Below are 11,989 nucleotides of genomic sequence, written 5' to 3'. Positions count from 1 at the left end.
TATATATATATATATATTATCTATAGTGTATAAGTCTTACTCTATGTTTGTATTCTTAATTTGGTGATTTGAAGCTATGGTAATGAACGTGGGATTATTAAAGTAAACTGAGTTTATTTTTCTTTATCAATAGAACAGACTTTTGTCTAATTTAATGTATATATTCCTGTAAAGCTGCTTTTGATATAGAAGTGGAACTAAAATTGAAATGATAAAGTATGTTATTTGAATAAAAATCCTAAGGCACAAGAAAAAGGCTTCCTTGTTAGTGTGATCTCCTTAAAACTATAAAGCAAGAACCTTTTTATGGAAAACCTCACCAATGATATTACTGCATCATTATAAAAGTAGTGTTAAGTGGTGAGTTTAGTGCTAATGTGGCTGTTTAGTGTTTTACTCTACACAGTGACATCTAAAACAAGATATAATCATCAGAAACATCAGCATTTCTCTCAGATACTGTATGTTGGTCTAATAAGAGAAAACCTGAGTACTCAGTATTCAGAGCTGTTTTGACTTGAAGTTTTGTAATAAACCCTGAATTTGAATGTAGCATTAAAATGCCACGAGAAATTAGCAGGATGGTTCCATTTGTTTCATACGGCATAAAAAATGTGCAAACATTTTCTGTGATCGGCAGAGCAAGTGATGGTGGTTGTGTTAATTAGTACATCATCAGTGTCTGTGCGGTAAAACGGATGCTGCCGTTTATCTTGAAAGGTTCCTCTGAAATGTCACATTAACATGAAGTAAAGAGTCGACAGCAGTTATAGTTAATTAGCTCTCACTCTCTCTCTCCCTGTCTCTCTGAGGAGAACATGCTCAGTGTCCCAGTGCAGGAACCGACCGATATTAACGAGGCTTTAATGTTCAGCACTGAGACAAGGCCCATCGCTCTTCACCCAGCCTAATCCACCTGCATTATGAATTATCTCCAGCCCTAGACTAATGATCTGAACCATTTTTTTCTGAACAGTTCACAGCGTGGGTCACTTTCTAGGGCCGTGATTTAGCACTACAGCTTCTGGGAAGAGATCATGATTCTTGAAGAACACTTTTCATGTGTACTTGCTTTATTTCTCTTACTAGTACTATATATATATATAAAACTTCTGTCCAGCTGGCCAACACCAGACATTTGACAAATATGAGCGATTTTTCATCAGCATGTTGTGCCAGATGTTCCTGTAGCACCTTTATTGTTGCTGTAGATCTCTTTGCAGCTTCAATGGTAAGTTTTATTCTTGTTGTTATGCCAATTTTGAAGGAATGCCCTGTTCTTGGTAAACCTGGCTAACCTTACGTCACTGAAAACAGAATATGTCACTGAATACTTTTTCATTAGCAAATATTTTAGCTTAATTTTAGCTTCCTCAGCAACACTCATGTAGCATGTTAACTAAATGCAACTTGCATTGTCAGGTAATGTTAATTACGTAATGTGAGTTAGTTAGCAGTTAGTCTAGCAGTTTTTCTTCATTCTTAAAGAAATTCAGTGAATTTAACCACAACAATCTGATTCATTTTTTGTTGTGAGATCAGGTTTATTTGATAGCTAGTGATGATGTTAGCTAGGTATATATTAACAAAATTCCTAATTAAAACATCTGACTGACACTCATTCAGTTTTCAGTAAGAATCATTCAGAAATGAATCATCTCATTTTGCGTGATTATTCTTTTTCTTCCGATTTTACAAATTGACAAATTCTGTGATGTTCTCTCTGATTCACAATCTTTTAATCACAATTAAAAATCACATACAGTATAACAGCGATCTTAAATCAAAATTGCTTTACATTGCTTTTATTTACATAAATTTATGTAATCAATAGACAAGTCAAGTCAAGTTCCACTCTGATCCATTGCACTTCCATTTTGATGAATGCTCACAATTACAGATTTGAAGCTTTCACATTTTTCAGTCAGTTTGCAGAGTCTGAATAAGTGTGTAAGGGAAACTTTCTAATTACAACACACATTTAAATAAATAACTAGTAATAAAAAAATGTGTATGGCATCAATCATTTGTCTTCAATTTATTCATAAGTCCAAATCTACAGGTCTCATGGCGTTTCTGCAGCAATCCAACGCTTTCCTTTGACTGACTTTATACCTTGCAGCTCAAATCTATACAAGCAAAATGCTACAACCTGCAGCACACACTGCATTTTTTGCTTGACTTCCTGCAGTCAGGTTGATTTTGAGTCGAATCTCACTGACACACAGAACACTGAGTTTCCTATCTGTCTGAAAATGCTCTTGGAATAGAAATGAAGCAAAGATGAAATCAAACAGGAGATTGTGTGACAGAATTAAGTTTAATCCGCACATTCGGTAGAGAGACAAGAGCAAAAAATAAAACCAGGCCAAACACAGTGTCATTCGGAATCAATTCAATGAGAAATGATTAGAATGTTAAATGATTTCTAAGCTTTTGGATGTTACTGCGTCTGTTTTGCGCCACCCATGGTCATAGCATTACCTGAGGATTACATTCCAAATCACTCTTCAAGACCCAGTTACTGTACCTGCAGGTCGTTAGTACTGCAATAATTATAGATTTGTTTGAGAATCCTTGTGTTTAGAGACCTGTAATCGTCCTCATTATGCAAGTTTTTTAGTGTGGAGAAATAAAAAATATGATAAAAGGATTTGTGTGAAGATAAGAAAAAGGAAAACAATCGAGCAGGTGCTGTTTGAGTAATTGCCTCCAGGTCAGCTTCTATGATAGTCATTGCCGTTGTTCCGGTCGTACAGTTACAGTACATGCTATCAATGTGACAGTCTCTGAACAGTCACCTGGTTTATGTACATATTCACATTGTTGGTGGCGAAGATCCCAAATGAGACGTAATTGAGCCACACGTAATTAAGTGATGGTACCAAGTCTTGCTAATCGAACGGAGCCGCCGCCGAAGTCCACTCCATTGTACTTAATTCAAATACATCCCTACCTCCTAAACACTTGCACTGTCCGACGGTAAGAAAATCCGAACAAGAAGAGCAGCAGTGCATTTATTTCATGTGGAAGTTTGAAATCTTTCACGACAGACAGCTACGCTTTCTGATTGGTCCAAAAATTCAAGATAAACATGAGTAGGATGTCTGTGTGGTGGTCTGTCAGCTCAGTAAGATAAGGAATTAAATATAGCTAGCATTACATTGAACTGATGTAATTGTAAAAAAGCAAAAAATAAATATAAAGTTTTAGTCGTAGGTACAACAAGAAGGATGGATACTTTAGCTAGTTAGATCTGCACCATAGTTTAGACAGTTTCAAATGAACGATTGTATAGATGATGTCAGGAAGTTTGCTCCACCCACCATATCAGCATGTCTGTGTTGTTTTTTTTTTTTTACGTGTCAGTCAATATTGACAGTTGGACGCCGAGACTGAGTGTACCATCGCTTACATGGAATACATTAACCATCAACTCTGCTGCAATCGTACTTCACTTATGATTCTCTTACTCCATCAAGCTAGCACTTCCTTGAGCTTCTTTCCTAATCTAAAACCCTCACATGAGCCACACAGTCATGTGCAAAACAAAAGACTGAGTGAAGACCGCCTCCTCAGGGAAGCTTGCAGAAGGACTGCACTGGGTTTTAGAACTTTTTTCTCAAAGTATCTATTTTTGACAGCTACTTTTAAAGAAACAAAGTTGCTCACGTCAGCTTTAAACCAAAGTATGCGAGTCTTTGGACAAAACAACAAGAGGCTACAACATGTACAGGAACAGGGATGTATAAAAATATGTAAAACCTTACTTAAAAAAGTTCTCGCCTTATCCAACCAGCAAATGTCCACTTTATATACAAGTGTGTTGATTATTGGATTCATTTCAGGGTCAGTCTTTGATATGTGTGCACATAAATTATTTTAAATATTCACAGGAAATTATATTTTTTTGAAAAGAAATATGGAATGACAAAACTGTATCTTTAATACAAGAAAAAAAAATCATTTCTTATCGTGAGTTTGTACATATGTATGTATGTATGTACATATGTATGTATGTATGTATATATGTATAGTTTTCTGCAGTTTCACAAGCATCCCTGTTGCCCTTCAAGCCTAATGATGAACGCCTTGTGACAGTTACCTTGGAAACAAGACCTGATGAATGGCCTATCTTTTTATGGTGAGATGTGAGCCGGTCGGCACCCCACCTCTTTACCCTGAAGGCATATGGGTGAAGCTACACTCTGCTCCGAAAAGCATAATCGAGTGCTAGAATCATGAAGTGCTATGCGCTATTCTTTGTGGCATTCTCATTTAGCCTCTCCATGTAGTTCCGGAGCTCTATGGAGTCCCCAAGCTTGATGTCTGGACAAACCCACTGGATATCATTTTTCCCCATGCCTAGTTGGCTGTTAGCCAGGCAGTCACTGCCCGTTTTGGAGTGGCTGAAGGTGGTGAATTTAACCCGTTTTCTCTTGGTGGTAGGCGAGTTTCCCGTCTCACCCTTGTGCTCCCGTCCTCCCTGACCTTGTGCACTTTTCTGGCACAAGAGCCCATTGAGGAGCTGGCTGGCCTCCTCTAAACCCAGGCTGGAGTCCACAGTGGCACTGAGCTCATCCTGCTGTAGGCACAAACCGGCATGGTTTTCCATTAGCTCACCTTCCTGCCCCAACCACACCCAGTCATGAGCATGTGCCATGCTCTCCTGGGCATCCAGCGGGAGCTGTTTATTTTGATACTGGAGGGCGTATGAGACACAATTAATGAGGAACACCAAGATTGCCAGACAGAAGACTCCTAGTAGGGCATACATGCCTATTTCTAGGTCCGTCAAGCCACGCCGGGCTTGTAGCAGCTCTTCCTCTGTGGTGTGTCCATGAGGAGGTTCGGCCTGTGCTGGAAAGTTTGAGAAGTCTGCAGGAATGTCTCCTACTGGACGCTTATCTCCTAAAGGAGCACCTGTTTTAATAGTGGTGGTTCCTCGGTTGACCACCCCTGCCTCTGAAATGGACTCTCCATTGTATGGGGAACTGGGTCTGTGCCTTCTGTTGTCATTGTCATCATTATGGCTAAACTTGATTCGAACGTTGGTGCTAACCGAAGACAGGACATTACGCCGCTTGCTTTTCTGGCACAAATCGGCTCCAGACATCTCAACGCGCAGTAGCGTACCCTGACCTTCACCTTTTACCACCACCACCGGTGACCTCCACCACACGGCACTCTGAACAGTGACCACCCGCTCATCCAATGACGTGGCTGTCAGCACGTAATGTGCAGGGTCATAAAGGTCAAGAGGAGTCACAGAACCATCACTGAAGTGCAACCAAGCGCTGACAAGGGACTCCTGAAAACACAGACAAGATTAAAAACTCTTGTAAAGGAGCAGTGAGTAAAGTTTCACTTGTGCACTCAGCTGTTTGTGAGACGAAATGAGACTCTTTAAAATTCACTGACAACATAGCAGACATCAATGCTTCAAACTAGCCCTTAGTAATGTCAAGTGTTTTGGCTTCATAACACTCTGATCAGCAGGAAATCACTTCTCCTGGCTCATTTAATATCTATCAAACTGGAGGAGAAAGAAGTCTCCTGCTGATACAAAGGACTGGCCAATCAGGGTTGTTCCAACACTACTAACGTTAATGAGCAGGAGGTATGAATTGCAGTTCCCTGGCTGTGGTGTTAACAAAACCACAGCTGCTCATCAGCTTGTCCTCTGTGCAATGACTTCTACTTGTTGCAATAGTGATTATAATAATGATGGCTAAAAGAACACAGCAAGCCAATATTTTGAGCCAAAAAAAGCAAAAGACTATTCAAGGCAGGAACCCAGTGTAGTTATTTGTGTATTTCAACAGATTCAAAGTTTCTGTTTGTTAAATGAACCACGAATGATGTGTACCTGTTTGGTTCTGTGCATGGTGTCCTGGGTGGTGGCGGTGGCTGCGATGGCCCTGTTGCTGCCTGGACTAAGCTGCAGGGACAATGAGAGGCCTGACACCAGCTGCACGCCCAGATCCGTAATGCTCACTTTATCATCCACAATTCTCACTGACCTCTCAGCCAGGACCAAATCCGACAGGGGAGACATCACCTGGAGGATGCAACAGAGCAGACAGCCTAAATCACAAAGGCCCTATTGTTTCCCATACTGTACATAACACACAGATGGGATTAGATTTCCATCTATTAAGCACAGCCAATAGAAGAAAAAAGTAAAAATGTTGCTGAGTGATGTTGCTGGGGGACATCTGTGGTTATACAGTAGTAACTGATTCACACAGAATACTGTAACCTTTGTATAATTCACCGAAACAGGATTGTCTTCATGATATGCAAACTGATTTTTTGAGCTCTATTATAAGCTATAATTATTTATATGACACTATTATATTGGATTTAGTGGGAGTGGCCTTGCGACTGTGCATGAACATTTCACAAGGTGATGAGGATGTATCTATGTTCGTATGCTAGAACCTTCATAATGTATTGAAATTTCCAGAAAGCATCACCTCTCAGACAAGTCTTTTTAGAAATGTAGTCTAATAGTTTCATTGTTCTTAGAAAATTGGCCAGCTTTCTGGTTCTGGGTAGATTTGATGGGACATCAAACGTCCTGAAAATGTTGCTGGAGTGTGTTTATTCTGGAACGTAAAACCTCTTTTCCCACAAGATAACAAACGTTTCACTTTGAATGGGATGCATGTTATCTAGTTTTATTACCAGTGCAATTTAAAAGCTGGGAAAAACAGCGTCAACATCATTCCAGTTGTGTCCAACAAAAAAAACAAACAAACAAACAAACAAACAAACAAATTAATACTGACAGTATTGCTTCAGACACAACTAAAATCCCAGAGAGACTCTTGTTATAATTACATTAATCATCTCCCCAAATATAAATAACACCATCTGTATATGGCTTTACATTTTTACATAAGACATGGTGCAGAAACACTGCGATAAAAATAACTGCAGCTCTGAGTTTTGCGAGCGAATGACAGTTCCTCCATGCCCTCAAACCAACACCTTATTTTGAAGCACAGAACCAGCTGTGATATGCAAAGTGATGTGCAGCCTTTCCATCCACATCAGTTAAGGCAACGCCAGCTGCCTCCATACTTTCACATGTTCCTCTGTCATAATGAGTGTCCCTCATCACTGTCAGAGCCGAACATAGCTAACACCTACTCCTACTTCCTCCAACACAGCGTCTGCAAGCTTCAGCTCCACTACTCCATGTTTTAGTCCAGCAGCATGACTGCAAATAAAAAATTGTTTGTTTGGTAAACTTCTTTACCAAACTGCTGCTGCATACTGTCCCAGAGTGTATTCACTCGTACAAACAGAGCAGAGTGAATAAGCATGCTGACTTAATGTAACATTTCTTAACATAACTTTACATGCAGTTTCCTTTAAAACAACAAACAATCAATTGTCACAGTAAAAGAAAATCAAACAGAAAAAAAAACGCAGAATACCGAAATTCCATAAATTCGCCATTATTATTTAATACTGGATTGAGTAATCCCTTTTAGATAGATACACAGAAGTATGAAGAGATGGACAGACAGAGAGACAGACTGGCAGACAGATAGATCATTTTTGGGCTGTTAAGAGACTTCTAAGAAATTCAGTACAATTTTAAAAATAAGTTATTGTTAAGTGTCACTGTAGGCAACTAAATGCCTACCTCAAAGCCCTCACTCCTCGCACTGCACCCCACACCCTCCTATCGACCAGCACTGCTCCACTGGTCCCACCATCTCTCAGGGTAAGAGGCAAGTATACAACAAGACTCTTCTCTGTTCTGGCACCAAGGTGGTGGAATGAACTTCCCATAGAGGTCCGGACAGCTGAGTCACTGGCTATTTTCAAGCGGCGGTTGAAGACCTACTTATTCATGAAACACTTCAACTAGCACTTCTTTCCCTATCTTTTGCATTTAAAAAACCAACACAACATTTTAAACTCATGGTATCTTAAGTTTGTAACCTAGTGAGCCAGCATTAATGATTCAATGTTAGAGATTTAAGCACTTATGTACGTCGCTCTGGATAAGGGCATCTGCCAAATGCTGTAAATGGAAATGGAAATGTAAATGAAGTGGCATTGTAAACATCCGTCTGTCCATCCAACTGTCCGTCCAACGGTTCGTCCATCCCTCCATCCATCTATCCATCCATCCATCCATCCATTTTCTGTAGCACTTAGCCTGCAAGGAGTTGCGGGGACCCTAGAGTCTATCCCAGGGGACTCGGGACATAAGAAGTTCATCACAGAGCCATCACAGAACACATCCGACTAGAGGTCTTCTCGGGTCTAAAAAAACCAAAGTTTACTCGAAGCACTTTTCACCTGAACCCGACGTGCATAATTTTATTTTTTTTTTTTAATAAAGACCCAACCAGAGACAAACCCGAAAAGATTACACCCGAGTCCGACCCAACCCGACGGCAATTTTTTTTTAACCCGACTGGACCCGAATGTTGCATAACTCTAAACTAAAGTAACCTCTACAGAGTGGATTCAAAATTGATTAACAGGTCTGTTTCAACGAAAATGAGCTTACCGCCAGTCACACGATGTCGCAAGCTGTCTCGGCAAACAGAGGAGCGGTTGGAAAAGGACTCGAGTCAATGCACACACGCGAGATACAGTAGTACGGGTCTTCTTGGGTCTGTTCGGTAAAAAAACATTTATTTTAAATTACCCGAAACCCGATGCCGCTATTATTAGACCCGACCCGTGTCCAAGGCACACGTGAAACTTTTAGACCCGAACCAGCTCGGGTCTCGGGTCGGGCCTCGGGTTTTCGGATCTAAGTGCTAAGTGGACCCGTGAAGACCTCTACATCCAACCCATCACAGAGCACAATCACACATACACACACCCATTCACAATCAGCCTAGGACGTATAGGCCTTTGGAGGAAATCGGAGAACCCGAAGGAAACCCCAGAGCACCGGGAGATACCCCTAATTGTGGAGTTGGAAGGAACACTATGCCCCTTTTCAATTTCTTCAGCACTCATTGTAATTCACTCTGCATTGTTTGGTGTAATTAGTCATTGTCTGTAATGAAGTGAAGGCAGCAGTGGACATTGGCGAAGGTTAACAGTGTGGCTGGTTTGGAGTCGCTGGGCATGGATAAGTGCTCATCTATTAGCAAGCATCAATCATGCCTGTGATTTACATCCAAACAACCCTCCAGCTCCAACTACTCCATCTGGGCTTTTTATCTGATTTAAATTTTCCTCAATTGTGGTTTTGGCTTCTCAGACCGAGCTAGACAATGTATGAGGGATGATTAGAGGCAATTTTGCCATCAAATAAAGCACCAGTGTGATCTAACAGTATTGTCAATATTCCTTTTCACACTGCGGTACACGGATGATCAGGAAAAAGTCTACTTGGAACTTAGAAAGAAACTTAGCTGAAAAGACAATGAGATCTCTATTATTGAAAAAAAGAAATTTTTTCTAGCATTAGCCATGTTGTTAGCTAGCGAGAGAAGAAGAGAATGAATAAGAGAATGGTAACTTCAGTGTGAACTATTACAGTACTAGAACATCATTTCACACATAAATGAACTCAGAATATCACATGACATAAAGTTTGACTTTATTTTGGAATCTGATCATTTTCAACAGAACCACAGAACGGTGGTGTTTTTGTTTTCTCTTTTTCAGTAAAGTATGTGTGTGTTTTTGGGGTTTTTTTTTTTTTTTTTTTTTTTTTTGGTTCCACATACCTGCTCACAGAGCCTGAGTCAGTTGATGTTGTACTGCTTACAGTTGATGCTGAGGAAGATTTTTAGATTTCCATTGATTTTTAATCAGTGACAGAAACAGCACTTCTTTCACCAGCCTTGTGTTAAGGTTGCTCCTGAAGCTTTTTACATTTCCTTTATCCTGACAATTCAGAGCCAAAACAAAACAAAAAAGAGGGCTACATACAGAGAGAAACCATACAGGAAGTGATTGTTAGGTGGTTCAATGATGCTCCACATCCTTGTTACACACACACACTTGCCACATTTTAGAGTGATTCTCCAGTTGTCTTTACACAGACAGACAGACAGCTAAGTGCCTCTGAGATGTCACTGACATCCTTTCATTTTGAACGAGAATAAGTGCTACGATAACTGCAACTCATCCGTCTGCCGTCTGCACACCACGGTGCATCCTGCAGCTGCTGTGCCAGGAAAATGACAAATGAAGTTTGTTTTGGCAGAGAAGAGGCCATATTTATCTGTCCACAGTAGAGACAAATGCTCTCCAGTGATAGGCAACGAATCAGAGAGCCGGGATTTCAGCTGCTTGCTGAAAAGTTTGAAGAAACGGTGGCATGTGATGCTCATGAGGATGGTTAAACATGTAGGAAATGTAATTACTTCATAGATTTAGCACCAGATAAACGAGTCCTAAAACATTTTGTAATGATTATGTGAAGCCACTTTTTCCCAATGTGTAATTAATGCATTTGTCTTGTTATTTTAGCACAAACCGTAGTGTTGCAGTTTATTATCATTATGATTCATTTTTAAGGATCATAAAGTTTTTTTTATCTGAGCGAGTTTTTAAAAATGTGTTTGCAGTTCTGTTCCAGATTCCAAATCTGGGCCCAAAGACTTATTTAAACTCACAATAAAGATTATCACTAAATGTAATACACAAGTGAAATGGTGATGCTTCAGCACTTAACAATAAGCTCTATAATATACTCAACACAGAAAGGAAGCTACTGAAGTTAACCCAGATATACAGTATACCTTGCTGTGACCTTGACCCTGTTTGGACTAATCCCAAAATCTAATAATTGTATTAGCTGTTTACACTCATATATCATTATACAGTGGATATAAAAAGTTTACACTCCCCTGTTAAAGCTGCAGGTTTTTGTTCATATTAATAATTAAACCAATACAAATATATAAATGTCAGAGTGTGTCCCAGTTTTAATGTGTTACAACAACCAGTAAAACTCAAATGGAAAGCAAATCGTGGGAAAACTATACACACCCTTTTATAATGAGGCATGGAACCATGCTCGTGTTCAAATGTAATAATCATGCACATTATTGAAGTGATCGTGAATATCCTGACTGCTGTGCCTTGGTCTGCAAACAGATTAGCGAGCGTGCACTTTAACTTCACTGTCAAAAGGCATCAATCAAGAGAATATCCAAGACATTAGATGGACTTTGGACCATTGTGAAGGCTATGGGGTGACGGAAGGGGGTGACGGAAGTTCTTTTGTCAGAAAGAAAGAAAGAAAGAAAGAAAGAAAGAAAGAAAGAAAGAAAGAAAGAAAGAAAGAAAGAAAGAAAGAAAGAAAGAAAGCACATTTCATTAAATAAATTAAACAGATAAACAGATAAATAAAACAAGAACAAAACTATGGACCTAGGGAGCTGTTTCTCTTCAGCTAATAGAGTTCTGGCTGCTTCAGATATTACAGAGAAGCTCCACCGACCAGTCGATTTTTGCACAACAGTTGAAAATTAATATAAAATAATTCACTTTCCAACATATGACCAGCAAATTCACCTTCCAATAATGACCTACAGATCCAAGTCAACAAAGAAATGGCTTAAGAAGAAGATCAATGTCAGTGCTTATATCTAAATCCTTTTGAAAAATCTGTGGAATAACTTGAAGAGGGCTGCGCACAAGAGGTCCCCTTGCGATTTGATAGATCTGGAGCATTTTGGCCAAGAAGAGTGGAATAAAATGATCAAATCAAGATGTGAAACTGGGTGGATTTTTACCTACAATACAGAGTACTGTTTTAGAAGCAAAAGGTCCTTTAACTGAGTATTAGTTAAGGAGCTTGCTCATTTGTACATTTTTCTTTTCTTCTGTTTTTGAACATACAACGAAACATAAAAAAAAATTCTATTTTATTTTACATCAGAAAAACCTCCAACATAAACAAATATCGACTGTACACTGCTATAAATAACTATGCTGCTCTATATGTAGAGGTTCAGAGAGATGTTCATCTATGCAGTGGTGATAG

General features: G+C 39.5%; 1 protein-coding gene across 1 annotated transcript in view; it reads right to left on the bottom strand.

The window, feature by feature from the left end:
* Positions 1–1,708: 1,708 nt before the first annotated feature.
* The window catches only part of si:dkey-112m2.1 (transmembrane protein 132D), a 142,241-nt gene continuing 131,960 nt past the window's right edge, over positions 1,709–11,989 (bottom strand). Inside the window, exons 8-9 of the mRNA XM_027139867.2 lie at positions 5,870–6,061; positions 1,709–5,311 (exon numbers count right to left, since the gene is read on the bottom strand). Of these exons, the coding sequence (XP_026995668.2) occupies positions 4,250–5,311; positions 5,870–6,061 (1,254 nt within the window). The 3' untranslated portion in view covers positions 1,709–4,249. The remainder of the gene's footprint in view (positions 5,312–5,869; positions 6,062–11,989) is intronic.

Source organism: Tachysurus fulvidraco, chromosome 21 (assembly GCF_022655615.1).
Source record: "Tachysurus fulvidraco isolate hzauxx_2018 chromosome 21, HZAU_PFXX_2.0, whole genome shotgun sequence".
In the NCBI taxonomy this organism is placed as follows: Eukaryota; Metazoa; Chordata; class Actinopteri; order Siluriformes; family Bagridae; genus Tachysurus; species Tachysurus fulvidraco.
This window is presented reverse-complemented; position numbering and strand designations above follow the sequence as displayed.